Source organism: Mytilus edulis, chromosome 3 (assembly GCF_963676685.1).
Source record: "Mytilus edulis chromosome 3, xbMytEdul2.2, whole genome shotgun sequence".
Lineage (NCBI taxonomy): Eukaryota > Metazoa > Mollusca > Bivalvia > Mytilida > Mytilidae > Mytilus > Mytilus edulis.
Window position 1 is genome coordinate 69,509,667 of NC_092346.1, and position 16,056 is coordinate 69,525,722.

At 34.3% G+C, this 16,056-nt stretch overlaps 1 protein-coding gene across 1 annotated transcript in view; it reads right to left on the reverse strand.

Annotated features, from left to right (window-relative positions):
* LOC139517296 (cytoglobin-1-like) overlaps nucleotides 1-12,291 on the reverse strand; it is a 112,530-nt gene extending 100,239 nt beyond the window's left edge. Inside the window, exon 1 of the mRNA XM_071308216.1 lies at nucleotides 11,805-12,291. Within this exon, the coding sequence (XP_071164317.1) occupies nucleotides 11,805-11,989 (185 nt within the window). The 5' untranslated portion in view covers nucleotides 11,990-12,291. The remainder of the gene's footprint in view (nucleotides 1-11,804) is intronic.
* Between the last annotated feature and the right edge of the window lie 3,765 nt (nucleotides 12,292-16,056).

The following is a 16,056-nucleotide window of genomic DNA, read 5'->3' on the forward strand; positions in this document are numbered from 1 at the left end:
GTTCTACGACAAGAACAGTTCGATAGAACATTTCTACGACTTGAACAGTTCTACGATTAGAACTGATTTGGTCAGTTCTACGACTAGCACAGTTCTACGGCGAGAACAGTTCTACGACGAGGACAGTTCTACAATTAGAACCGTTCTACAACTAGAACAGTTCTACGATTAGAACTGATTTGGTCAGTTGTACGACTAGAATTGATTTAGTCAGTTCTATCCATAGAACAGATGTCTGAAATATAAATAATTCAAAAGAATATAATATATATTAAAAAATTCTCATCAGAGCACTGTTTTAACATTCCACGTTACAGAAAATATCCTAATCGCAGTGTCGTCATTTAGAGCTGGTTTGGTCAGTTCTGCCTAGAACTGATTCTGGCAGTTCTACTTTTAAAAACAGGGTGTATGAAAGTTTAGACCAGTTATATGACACGTCTTTCCGTTTTAAATATTTTTGCGTGTATTTGTGCTGGACAGCCAACAAGAAGAAATACAAAAAGCGTTATAGATTTAGTATTCGTAACTCCTGGTATAAACAACCTAGTTAAGGAATGTACAATAGCACATAAAGATGTCAGATCAGACCATATATGTGTCCTTCTAGAACAAGATGTATGTAAAACACAAACAAGAATAAAGAAAAAAAGCAGGTATGGCAGATGAACAAGGTAGATTGGAACAACTGGAAAGAGCAGTCAGAAAAAAAACCATGTTTGAATGGCAGCCACCCATCCAGCAATGACTTAGATGAAGTATATTAATTACTTAAAGAAACAATCGACAGAACAATGTCCGAGGTTATAAAATGGAGGGAGGTGAAACGCCCTGGTGGAACATGGAAGTCAGTCAAGCGAAAAAGGTTCTCAACCATAGACAAAAGCAGTACGGTACTAGAAAAGAAACACCACTCAAAATAAGGTAGCGGTCGAAAATGCAGAAGAATAGATTTGAGCTCCATAAAGAAAAGGCAATGGATGAATAAAACTCTAAGCTTACCGAAAGATTCACCTCATCAAGAATCTCAAGAGAAATATGGACAACCTATAAAAAAATTACTAAAAAGAAGGACCTCAACACAAAACTCCCACTGATTGCAGAAGGAAAATGCGCCAGCCTTTTTAAGAAGAGGAAAAATGCGCTATTTTGCAAGACACTTTCTTTAAAGGCGGATACTTGAGGACAGATGAATACGTTAATATTTTCTATACAGTCATGATTCTACTTCGTCAAAACTATCTCCCCCATGACGCCGGTTTATTTTTACAATCGTAGAAATGGAAGCCATTGTAGGGATGACACGCTGCCAATTTAGCTCTTGAAAACCGATAAATTTATCCACATTGCACCATTACGATCCTTATATGTCAGTTGTACTTTAAAAGACAATGAGCATCAGTTAATTATCTTATCTGCATTGAGTCAACTATCCAGTTACTACAACCCCAAATCATCAAACGAAAAGGAATATAATGAATATTGAATAAGCATTGAAAGAGCCAGTAAAATACAAAATTCATTCATTATATCAGCTGGTGATTTCAACCTATCAGGCTGGGATTGGATTACCAAACAGATAAAGATGCACACCCAATGTGCAACAAATCATGAAACATTTGCTGATATATTGGATGATAATTGGATGGCACAATTTGTAAATAAACCAACCAGATCAATTTTCTTGATCTTGTTGTAACAAATCATCATGAAAGCTTCATGAGAGTTGAAACCTTACCTGGGCTCTCCGACCATGAAATCGTTTTCACAGAAGTAAATCTAAACCCCATGTCCAGAAAGTCCATTCAAAAACCAAGGATTATACCATTATATAGAAAAGCAAATTGGGAGAATATGAAACTAGATCTGAAAAATATACACCAAGATATCACCCTAATGAATGAAAAAAAGGCAGGAGTAAATAAATTATGGACACACTTCCAAACCAAACTTGCAGAGAGCATTAGAAATAATGTACCGAAAAAGACAGCTTGGAAGAAGGATGGTAGTCCCTGGATCAAATCTGACATCAAGCGTCTCATACGAAAAAGAGACAGATGGTTCAAAAGATCGAAAACATCTGGTAATGGAGTAGATCGAGACAAATTTTAAGAACCTAAGCGTCGTACACAGAGAGTAATTAGGAAAGCTTACTGGAATTACATCGACAGTATAGTTTCACCGCCAGACCTAATTAAACCTCAAAAAAGACCAAACTGTATGAAAAGGTTTTGGACCTTTATAAAACACAAAAGGTCAGATAGGAGAAAAATACCACCTCTACAATCAAATGGAACTTTACATTCAGAGCCAACAGATAAAGCAGACATACTCAATGTCCAATTTCAGAAAGCCTTTTCAGACAAAACCACCATAACAGAAAAAGAATTTCAAGAACAGTGTAACATGTCCGGAAAGTTTAAACAAATCTTGGACATCAACATTAAGGAAAATTGTGTGTACACACTACTAAATAACCTTAACCCAAATAAGGCAGCTGAGCCAGACAATATAACACCAAGAGTCTTAAAGGAACTTGTAGTACACATAGCACCAATCCTGACAACAATATTCCGCTGCTCATATCAGACAAGCGAAATACCTAGTACTAGTATTTTTTGAAATCTGCAAACGTCTGCCCAGTGTATAAGAAAGTGTATAAGAAAGGGAAGAAATACGATCCGATATATTATAGGCCAGTCTCTCTCACTTGCATAGCAAGTACACTAATGGAGCACATCATAGCCATAGCATGTATCATGCAGATACACACAACATCATATATCCATTACAACATGGGTTTCAAAGGGGATTATCATGTAAATCACAACTGATTGAATTTATTGATGATGTAACTAGAAACTTCGATCTAGGGACACAAATAGATTGTCTCATAATCGACTTCTCAAAGGCATTTGATAAAATTAGTCATAGACTTCTCATTCACAAACTGAAGCATTATGGGATGACCGGTAACACAAATCAGTGGATAGACAACTTCCTCAGTGATAGAATACAGCTAGTAGTTGTAGAGGGTGAAACACTGACCTCCATACCTGTGGAGTCAGGCGTACCACAAGGATCCGTCCTGTGACCTAGCCTTTTTTTGTTTTATATAAACGACATGCCCCAGGGGATTCAATCAAACGTACGACTGTTTGCTGATGACACTATTGCTTATCTCACAATCTCAACCAATGCAGATGCCGCAAACTTACAAAAGTAACCTTGACCAACTGGCTGTATGGGAAACAACATGGCTTATGAAGTTCCATCCAGACAAATGTAGTGTACTCACCATCTCCAAGAAGCGAACTCTATTAAAGTACAATTACACACTTCATGGCCATAAAATTGAACATGTAACGTCAGCAAAAAACCTAGGATGCACTATCTCATCAGATCTTAAATAGGAGAAACACATAAGCTCCATCTGCTCCAAAGCCAACAAAACCATTAGCTTCTTAAAAAGGAATGTTAAGGATGTCTGCTGGTCATGTTTTTGAATTCATGTCATATTTTCGATTTTCTCAGGTTTTATCCATCCAAATGTATTAAATTTTTTTTTACACGACACCCCACTTTTGTCTTCATAAATCTGTTCAATAGATCATTTCAGATTTAGTGATCCGGCGGCATGAAATCCTTGTTATTTTTTCTTGGTTTAAAGGGTAAAAAACAATTCCAATGTTAACAAATAGTAAAGTCTGAAGAAAACCCTTTTCCCGCCATTTTCTAAATGTCTCGTATTTTGAAAACTACACACGAGACTAATGATTTTATTACTTTATTTTGTTTAAATATCAAAGTTGTTTTCATTTTAAGCAACCACATGAAATCCTTGTTATTTTAAATTAGAGCAGCAGACATCCTTAACATCTCAAACAAGTCAATTAAAGAAAAAGCATATTTGTCTCTCGTCAGGCTTACTTTACAATATGCCAGTGCAGTATGGGACCCATACCAGCAAAACGACATCCACAGATTGGAGATGGCACAAGGACGGGCAGCAAGGTATGTTACTAACAGATATCACAACATCTCATCTGTTAGTAGCATGCTTGAGCATCTTGAATGGCCTACCCTACTAGATCGAAGGAAACATAGCCGCTTAATATTGATGTGTAAGCAACAACTTTGTCAAAGTCGAAACATCCAGTAAGCTAATACCGAATGAACGCTCTTCCAGAAATAACAACAAAAAGGTACTTAGAATACCATCATGTAAAACAACTGTACGGAAGGAGTCGTTCTATCCATAAGAGAGTGGAACACCTTGCCCAACTCTACTGTTTGCGCCCTGAGTCCTGTATCTTTCAAGGCTCAGCTTCGTCATTAGATTTAAATGACATGTTTTTAAATTGCACCTGTATATATATATATTAAATTGCACCCATACTTTTTGTTTAATACATTTCAAAAATATTGCATGCGCTCACTCCAAAATGTGGCAGAATAGTCAACCGGTTGACGGTGGCCGCTTACCGGAAGAAAAAGAACTAATGTCTGATCGGTTTTCAAGTGGAATTCTCCAGTATTTATAAACATTTAAAACAAATGTAATTAAATTTTCAGTGGTTGAAGACTATTAACCTAATTATCACACACAAAAAAAGTTGTTTTTTTTCGAAAATACGCAATTTTAAGATTCAACTTAAAAGACTGTCGTCAAGTACTTTCAGTAAAAATTATCTATTCGAACACACCTACTCTGTTTTTTTTTTCTGTTTTTGTGATTCATTAGAAAGGTATTTCACTTGACCCATATATTTTATTTCTTAGCACTATGAATTTTTGATGTTATAAAGTCAACCTGTAGCCTTGATATATAAAAATGATAGAATCTGAAGCGAGATGATGTATCAAATACATTTGCTTTATACGTTTTCAAGGCAAAATATTCAACTCGAACACGCCCTAGCATAAAAAGGTGCACTCAATTTTGTTACACATTTTTAAGAATTTTTTCTTGAGTCACGTAATCGAAGGGCAGACACGAAAATTACTGAACTAATAGATTTATATGTTCTCCGTCCGTGGTAAAAAAAAGATTTAAATCAGAGGTTTTCTACATCCAACTTGATAGATACCCATGTCGTCGACTTGATATCTAATTGTTCAGCTTAACTATGTAATAGATAAATTGAAAACTTGTGCAAATGGTGTTTTTAAAATAAAATACTTCGTAATTGAGCAGAAAATTGTCATTTTATTTGTTTCTACTAGACATGTTACGAAAAGGTATATGTATATTCTTGACACTGAGGTTGACAATTTAGACTTTAAATTTGGGGACGGTGTCAAAACATTGATTATAGATTTAAATAGGTAACATTTATAAAATCCCGTGCATCTTGGGAAATTCCAATCGCATTTATATAGAACATCATATTAATGTAACATCCTATTGATTGAGCATCCTATATGATGACTGCTTTTGTGATATCATTGCTGGCTATTATAAGACATGACAGGTGTACGCGTGCAGGAGTGGGTGGGCTAGAAAAGGAGGGGCTGAGAGTTATACAAGTTCATTCGATTCTAGATTGATGATATATACATAGTAAGCTAATTATATATTAGTTTTATTGTTGTATTACAGTTCCTGAAAATAGTTCATTCTATCGCTCCACTTGTCCCACACAAAGCTCTACAGTCTGGTTGATTTTTTCTCTCATGTGTCTCCATAAGCTTCACATAACTGATAGCTTTTAAGCGCCTTATAGCGTGTTCGACTTATATCCGACACTCTGATTTACACAAATTCATTTGTTTACATTTTCTTCTTTCAACTAGTGTTTTAGTTCTTAGTTGATGGCGTCTGTAGGGGTAACCATTTACGAAGAACAAATATGACAGACAGTAGCTAACGACTACCCCCAGTGTTCGGATGGGATCCATTCCTGAAATTTGTCACTCGTCGATTTAGAATACACCTTTTAAGATTTATTACAATAACTGCATTACGTTAAGTTTTATTCTACTTCACACACAGTAAATTGATATTTAGTAATTACTTATTAAAACACCACGGACACAACTGAATTTCTCGGCATACCTGTCCATATGCGGAAGTCCTTCGACTTTTGATTGAATATATTCATTCTCGGAACGGCGAACATCTCTAAATCGGTCAACGGAAATCATGTAATTGTCAAATTGGTTTCTATTCTCACCCCCTTCTATATGTCTGAAATTTTTTATCATTCAATTAGATTCCGCAAAACTATAGTGTTTCTCATTTTTACCTTGCCAATGATAAAGTCACCGTCTGACGTACGAATGAAAACCACCTCATAATGAGGATCATTACACGGACTTTTACCAGTTATGATCGACTTGGTGCAACAGTTTTTAATAAATCGTCTTCAGATTGTTCATCTAACCACTGAGCCACAGAAAACATGGGTAAACGTATGAAATTTTAGCATATAAGTCACCTTGACGTTCTCTGTAAGAAGAGAAAATATATCATAATCCAATTTCTTTTTCTAACGAAGCTAGTTTTGAAAATGGCTATGTTTTCAAGCAAATATGCAAGAAAGTCATTCAGAAATGGTCGTTTTTTTCATCGATATGTCACTATTTCTATATTTTAGCGATATGATATCCAACATCCTCATAATCAGACATTAAAGAAACAAAGTTTTGTTACAGCTATTTCGACTCGGCCAACAATTTTTAAGACATATTAGATGTTTTCATCTCTTTTGCTATAAAAACGGAAATATCGGTGTAATTTGAGTTTGTTTCAGAGTTGATACTCTATAAATAAGATTTTTAGTATAGATGTACGGGTTTTAATTACAGTTTTAATATCGTTTAATAGTATTCTTGTAGATTAACACGACACCGTTATCAAAATTGTCATGTTAAAACAAGAAACAGCAGCAATTTGTCTTATAATATTCTGTGAAAATATTCTATTTAAAAGTAAAAATAAAACAGTTTTCCGAAAAAATATTAGTTTAAACATATTTATTTATAGTGGATATAGTTGATTGGGAAACAAGTTTTGCAACTTATATTAATCCCTTTCCACTTTGTGGGAGCGAGTGCTGCCTTATAGCGGCATTAGCCTACTCTTTTTCGAAATCTACAAGGGTGTCTTTAACTTGAAAGAGATATGGCTCTCTCTTAACACGGGTCAGCCATTTATCGTCTCCTTCCGACGGACTATCACCAAGACCATACTCGCAAATGGTGTCAAGGGAGATCCGAAAATTGAGTTCCTGAAATTTTCATCATGAACGGGAATCAAACCAGGAACCTTTGTATAGTAGTCCGATGCACTAACCATTACACCACAGCTCTCTTAAAAATATTCTTGCCATATAGGATCAAATTGACATAATGCATTGCTTGGTGTTGGTTTCAAACACCATACATCAAGCTGTTGGTATTCTGAACATAAATTTGAGCCCACAACCACATATGTACGTCAAAAAATGTCAACGATACCAGACTTCATGCAAACTACTCCTCCAAAAATTTGGCTTATCGGTCAGATTGACCGATAGGAACGTTAAAGGGTTAAATAAAGGAAAGACTCATCGGTCATCTGTATTAATTTTTCTATTGACATTTCTTAATGAAACGGTTGGCGAATTTCCACAAAACGTTTCAGGAATTTTTAAAATACAAAAATATCTGCATAAAGTGGTGTTAAGGTGTAAATTCAAAGTCATTATGCAATGCATTTGCAACTCTTCAGAGATGTTTAACCAATGAGTAGTGAGTATATTACACAAAACTCTTACCGTTCTGAACATGTATGAAATATTTGCCACTGGATGTAAAGTAACCAACAACAAACCCCCTATAAAGAAACTACAAATTGAGCCGAAACGGTTTAAATTAAGACAAAGTTGGAAGGAAATAAAGGAAGAAAATACATGTCTTGGAAGCTAATTTAATGACCGGGAGCAAATTTCCCAAAACTGTAATGCAACAGGTTTCAATTTGAAATTGTATAAACATCCTGTTAAGATGCTTTAAAACAGACCCCGTTAGTTAAATACTTAGGTGGTAAACAACGGGATCTCGAAATACATACACTCATTTGTTTGCTTTTCATAACTATATAAAATAACCGTTACATATATTCATGAGTAGGTATAAAATAGATTATAATACTTCAGATTATTTGAAAGACATACTAAGGGCACGCCGAAGAATTCACACACGTATTCCCCATTACATTGCAGTAAGCATTTATCGCCTTCTCTAACAAAGAGGGCCCAAGTATAGAATACGTTTAAGTAGTTCCGGCAATATTTGAACTATCCATACGCCAATACTTTAAATATGTTTAGGCGCGCAACAATCTGAAGGCCTAGTTCCGGCAATAATCGAAATATTCATTCGCTGAAACATTAAATATGTTCTTGTGGGTCGGTGTTTTTGGGGGTTAACAGGTCAGCAGGACGACAGGTCGACAGGTCAGCAGATGTTTCATGATATCCATAGATTTTTTGTCATTAAGTCAGAATGTTGTGTAGGGGGAAGTTGAGTACTCAAAAAAAATAGTCAGCAAGTCGACAAGTCAGCAATTGAACAGTAACCATGGCTTTTCACTTTTCTATTAAACTAAATTAAAACCACTGAATTATATGTGCTTTCGCATGCTAGGTCAGCTGTTAATATGTCAATGTGGATAGGGACTAGCATGAGGTTGAATACTCAATTAAATAGTCAGCAAGTTTACAGGTCAGCAGGTAGACAGGTCAGCAGGTCAACAGGTCAGCAGGTCGATAGGTCAGCAGGTCGACAGGTCAGCAAGTCGACAGGTCAGCAGGTCGACAGGTCGATAGGTCAGCAGGTAGACAGGTAGGCAGGACAACAGTTCAGAAGATGTTTCATGTTATCCATAGATTATTAGTCATTAAGTCAGGATGTTGTGTAGAGGGAAGGTTTGGTACTCAGTTAAATAGTAAGCAAGTGGACAGGTCAGCAGGTCGACAGGTCAGCAGGTCGACAGGTCAACAGGTAGTCAGGTCAGCAGGGCGACAGGTCAGCAGATCGACGGGTTAACAGGTAAGCAGGTCGACAGGACGACAGGTCGACAGGCCGACAGGTCGACAGGCCGACAGGTCGACAGGTCAGCAGGTCGACAGGTCAGCAGGTCGACAGGTCAGCAGGTCGACAGGTCAGCAGGTCAACAGGTCAGCAGGTCGACAGGTCAGCAGGACGACAGGTCGACAGGTCAGCAGATGTTTCATATTATCCATAGATTATTTGTCATTAAGTCAGAATGTTGTGTAGGGGGAAGTTGAGTACTCAAAAAAAATAGTCAGCAAGTCGACAAGTCAGCAATTGAACAGTAACCATTGCTTTTCACTTTTCTATTAAACTAAATTAAAACCACTGAATTATATGTGCTTTCGCATGATAAATTTTATTACTTTTATTCACAGAACTCTGTATTCGTTGTAAAGCCTCAAAATTATAATTGTACATGTATTTATCTAATGAAAATGTTTAATGTTATTTCATCCATAACCACTTATTTAAATCAGTCCATAAAACCGTTTGCCTAAACTTTTAAAAATTATAAAAAAAGAAATAGCTACATTTTCGACTTGTCGGACTGTCAATCAAGCTAATTGTTGACATGTCGCTGTCGACCTATCGACCTGTCGGCCTTTCGACCTGTCGACCGGTCGGCCTGTCAATCTGTCAACCTGTCGACCTGTCGACCTATCGACCTGTCGGCCTGTCGACCTATCGACCTGTCGACCTGTCGACCTATCGGCCTGTCGACCTGTCGTCCTGTCGACCTGTCAATCCCAACTTAATATGGCGATTAAACATAACTACAATCTTCAAATAATAAACCTGGAAAATAATTTAACTTGTATAAAAACCGATTTACTTCATTTGACTTAAATATAAGTCCGATGGTACTACAATTATGTAATTTGTATAAGAACCGATTTACTTCATTTGACTTAAATATAAGTCCGATGGTACTACAATCACGTATTCTATACTTGATCCACAAAGAGTTGTTGTATTTCAACCGGATTTCCGCCTGTATAAAGAAACAATGGAAGAGTATAAAACATATGCAATATGGAAGACAAAATCAAAGCAACGAATCAAAAATTGCATTATGAAATTACATCTGATGAAGTAGAAGATGCCATCTTTGCACTTGAAATAGGCAAATCACCAGGATCAGACAACTAAGAACAGGATATACCACCCTAAATTACTATAAACAACGCACTTGGCAAAACACCACTGAATATTCAGCAGTGGAACTAGGGAAACACCACAACATTACCCCACAGATTGCTCCAACTGCGAATTTTACAGAGAAGCTATGTACCACCAAATTACAAAGGAAATAGGAATACGTAATATAAACTAAGACATCCTACTAGCAAGATTAGACCAAGAAAGCACAATAGTGTCGAGGTGTCTGATGGATGTTTGAACCACAATCATATTCTTAAAAAGAATTCATAAATCTATAAAAAGAAAAGATATAGCTAAAAATTTGGTAACGGTGGTTGTATTTCTTGGATTTGATGATAAAACCTCGACATTTTAGGAGAGAAGAGACAGATACTGATTCTAGCAACTTTTAGAAGTAAGATACTTGATGTTTTCTATAAGGTCTTTGACTTCCTTTCGCCGTCTTTACTTTCTGTGATCGTTTTCTTTGATTTAACATAGAATCTGTACAGAATCATATAGGTATTTCTTTATATTACTACAGTTCCCTTTTCTGGACAGCAAAATCAACTTTTCTACCTGGAGATCGAATTATTTTATCTAATTGTCACTTACGATAAGAGTAATTATATTGTAACGATTTTTAAAAACTTATAGATTAATACTTTTGTTCTTAATGATTCTTAATACATGGTTCCGTATCATATGCAAGATAGTATATCATGTAAATATCAATTTCGTATAAATACAAGTAAAAATACTTGTTTACATTTACAAAGAATATTACATATTGAAGATTATAATTTCTTGAAATTTTACGACAATCTATGACGCGTGGTGTTTCACATTTTGAATTCCTTAGACATCCTGATTAAATTGAACATTTTATTATATTTTTTAGATATTTTGGAATAATAGATGTGGGTACAGACCAATGGGACACCAACCGAAAAGCATGCAGAGAAACTCAAGCTAGGGTGATCTGATCACCCCTGGAAGAACAAAGGAGCTGGGATGTAATAAATGCAGGTCTCTTCATATATATTTCCTGGCAAGAATTTCTGGTTAATATTCAATGTCGGTATTTTCATAATTAATATAATACTAACTCTATATTATCATCAAATACTACTTCTAAAAATCCATGTACGTTACCGGTAAACAGGTAGTAAGAGATAAGTTAAACTGTCAGTGTCCCCTAACCAAGCAAAGGTGGTAGTAGAGGCGTCAAACGTTGAATGTGTCCCTACCGAACAAAGGTAGTATAATAGAGGAGACAAAAACAGTAGTAGAAGGGTCAATAGTTTAATGCCTCCTTACCGAACCAAAAAAGTAGGAGAGGGGTCAAACTTTCAATTGTCTCATTAACAAACAAAAGTACATTGTAGTAATAGAGAATTAAAACCTACAATGTTTCCTTACAGAACAAAAGTTATAGAGGAGTCAACCTTTTAGTGTCTTCTTTGCGAACCAAAAAAGTAGAAGAGGGGTCAAACTAATGTCTCCTAACAGAAAAAAGGTTAAATGTCTTCTTACCAAACAAAATTAGTAATAGAGTTGTCAAACTTTTAATGTGACCTTACCGAACAAAATTAGTAAAAAATTTGTCAAACTTTCCTTACCTTACAAACATTTCCATTCCAGTATCTTCCATGTTACGTCTTATACCTTTCCATGATTGTTTAAGTTTGAACACTTGTCTGTCATCAAGCGGCAATCGTTTATCACTTTCGCACACTGGTCCATTATTGTCGTCCTGTTTGGTTTGCTGGGTCGGTACTTTATGTTTTGACTGACTACACCCCATTTTTCGAACAAATTGTCTTTGAGTTTAAATGTTCCTTGATTGTTTTCTATAGAGAACCGGTAATATTGAATAGTGGTTTAGTTCTATCAGGAAGTCAAGAATTTTCTCTCTCCAACGACTCTTATATTTTAATAGAGTTCGATTATCATTAATTATCCGTTTGTTTATCAGTTGCTCTGGTATGGTATGACGATGATTAAGTTGATAAGGTTTAAATAGCTTCGCCGTTTCGTTGTGTTATTTCGATGTATGAATTTCAGTAGGTTTAGTATTTGCTTCCAGAATCACTAATGGTCTACCTGAACAAATTCATACTCCGCGTTAACATTTGAAGGCAATAAATCTCGCATAAAGGTTTTAAATTATTGAATTTTTATGTATAATTCATCTATTTAAGGATTAATAACAAGAATATCAATTACTACATGTACATCGATATGTTATTTTCTTTGATATCCACAAGTTCATTACTAATAAGAAACCATTTTTACTAGCGTGTGACATTAAAATGCCACAACTCAGTCCGAAGTATGTCATTTTATATCCGAAATTTTGTAGTCAATGTATGGAAAGTACTTCAGATTTTAACGGTTGGTCCATGTTATTTTAGTATAAGACATTTTGTTTACGGTTGATTCATGTTATTTTGGTATTGGAGAAGCTGTTTACGATTGATACATGTGATTTATGTACCACATACCATTTGTATGCTTATTTCCAATTGTTTTTCGCAGTTCATGTCGAATTTTAAATATCAAATTTTTGCTTGATTTATAAATCAAATCAAATCAAATCATTTTATTTGTGTAAAATCCAAATATTGGATTGTTACCAAGGCAAATATGACATTTATTACAAACATATGATATTTAGATTCAAACATTCATATTCTATAAGACTATATTTAAATGTTTTGGAGGAGGTGATACTTTTGCAAATTTGAAAGTACAAATACAAAAATTCATAATGCAATTGTTATAAAATATATCATAACAAATACTATAAGAAAAATATAAAATAGTCATATTAACTTTGCTACATCGACTAGCTTTTCTTATCAGCTAGGCTGCTTCTTAATACATATAAATCATTAACTCCCTTGACAATAATTTTAGATTTATATAATGATTTTTATGCCTGTCTTGCATACGAATACGTTCAATGAACACTCAAGACTGGAAATTTTAACTTTTTATTTTTCAACTAATAACGTAAAAGTATTCATGATATAGTGTTAATAATTTTATTAAATATTTCTGGATTCTTTGTAAGTCTGAAATTTGGTACTCTCCTATGAATGTCAGTATTTCAATTTTGACTTCTCCACTCTGTGTTCTACATTACAAGTCAATCTTATCAAACAGACTTGTTTCAATTTAATAGAATGGTGTCGTCCTTTAAAAAAGTATGTCGCTTTATCTTTTGCAGTCGTCACAATTCCCTTTTATGATAACAAAACATATGAAAAAAGACTATTTAGAGAGAAAAAAGCAAGTGATGTATTATCCTAGTGACTGACTGTGCCTCTATTTAATGTTTTATATAATTTCTATTGTGAACAAACTTGCAAAAGATCCGACAAATCACATTTAGTTATAGATATTAAGACAATATATTTTCTTTAAACAATTATATTAGGATTTCTCTAAATATACATATGCTTTACGTATTCTACCCAAATCGTTCAATTTAAATCATCGACATGTAACTAGCATTAAAATCACCAAACATAGAACGCATTGGTTGTAAGTGCACAAAAGGATGCAAGGAATCATACCAACACAAGACAGAACAGCAGACTACCAACACTCGGCTCTTCCCCCTAAAACACAATCAAAGCACACACAAAAAGCCAATGCATCTATAAGTATAGTTACATCTGTATAAAAATTTACAAACAATTTACTTTAATAACATTATATATATTTTACAATATTACAGAATTTACAGTTAGTTGCTGTGTACGGTTTCCTTCTTCACTTAAATTTTCTTTTAGAATACTAAGCATGCAATAAAGCCAACAAAATAATGATATAGGTGACGAATATTGCATTTATTTCTCATTAAAATGTTTTCTTGCGTAAGACGTGAATAGCAATTTGGTTTCGTAGTGAAACATTATTAATTACTTGTATGAAAACATATAGTCATTCAAAGTTGAATACGTGCGAGCCATCGATCTTTGCAATTTATATTAAATTCTAGTCGGTTTTTAATTTTATTTACATCTATATGGAACGTTATTATGAAGGAGGAGCAAATCTAAAACTTACTTTAAAAATTCCATCGCAATAAAAATGTACAAAATCACATAAAAAGCAAACAGTTAGAGCTGAAAAATAGACAATTATATCCTATCTTAAAAAAAAGTCCATAAAAAGCAAACCAAACGCCCGACTATACCAATCAACGGAACGACTGGATAATAACTACCAATTGCCTTTTTAGAAACCTTGTTTAATTGCTAGCTAAACCTCTCACTGTGTGACAGTTGTCCATAGTTCCGCTATATTGACAAAATAGTGTAAGCAACAAAAACAGACATAATTGGTTAGCGTGACGATGTTTGAGATTCAGAAGCCAATATTTTGAAAACTTACATCAATACAGAAGCTCATTTAGAACCTCCCAAAAATATATATTCAAAGTCATGAATTTAAATCGTTATCGCGATATAACAGATTAAATTTGTAATAACGAATCTCCGGAATTACTTATAAGATCTTATAACTTTTTTGTTATTTGTTATTACGAATTTTACAAATCATCATAGATATACAACGCAACAGACTTAAAATACCAAATAAACTAACAATTAAAATTAACAAAGACGCCAACAAAAATATTTTGATTGGATAGTACAGTATAGTCAAGCGAAATGACATATACATACTTTCGCGTTAAAATGAAAATAAAGCAAAGTATAAATACAAGTATAAAAAAAAAATAAACACTGTACAAATTTTATGCTTCCAAATCGCACCTTTGGATCCACCCGCATTAAGAACACATAAAGTCATAAACACAAACGCTAGCTTGAACCACGACAAAAGCCTTACTACAAACTCACGTTTATTAGTTTTGGGTTTAACATATGTTTGATAATGTGACATCGTCCTGCCAAATGGTCTTACATGGGACAATTATGCGAGAATATTACATTGTAACAATCATTTCAAATTGACTGAAGACATCATATTGATACTTTGTGCAACATTTTATGAAGAAATAACAGCCAAGATGCACTGCGTAAAGACGCGTTATCTGACAGTCACTGCGAATCAAAGTTTGAATCAATGACACTATTACAGCCGAAATACCACAGAAGTAAAAAATCAATTCCTTCATTGTTTACAAAGTAAATAACAAACCAAAAGCAAAAGTCGCGCGGTTCACTGATGAACACAGAGGTGATTAATTTTTTTTTATCTTTCCTAGTCGCCCTGTTGGTTCCGAGAACAAACTCGGTTTGTATGGTATAAAATTAGAATAGTAGATCTACTTCCTGATAATTTCATCGATCAAGAAAACTAATCTTGATGATTATTAAGGAAATACACCCAAATAGGTCAATTTAATAGCGATCATCTACCAATTAAGTGGAGATCTAAAGCAATTTTAGATTGGTTAATGATCTGTACAGCAATGGTCAATTCTGGATAACGTCAATTACACAACTTCTTTGTCGTAAATCAGTTAGCATAAATGCAATCATTCAGGAGGATAAAAAGTAAACTATGTCTTCATATATTATAATACGTTGTCTTATTGACAATCATACCCGACTTTCAAGAACAGCGCATTTAAACTACGAGCATATAGCATTGTATTCATATCACGAAAAAAATTATATAGCATATGCTGTTACAATCCTTCTCTCTAAAGGATTCTATTAAAATACTTAGGATTATGATAAAAAAATAAACATTCTATCAACATATAATATTCTAGAGTGATCCAAAACTCTTGTTAGTATATGACATGTGTTTACGACATAATTTCCTACAAGTTCTATAGTATCCGTTCCAAACAATAGTTATGATAATATCAGAGAATAATTATCTGAA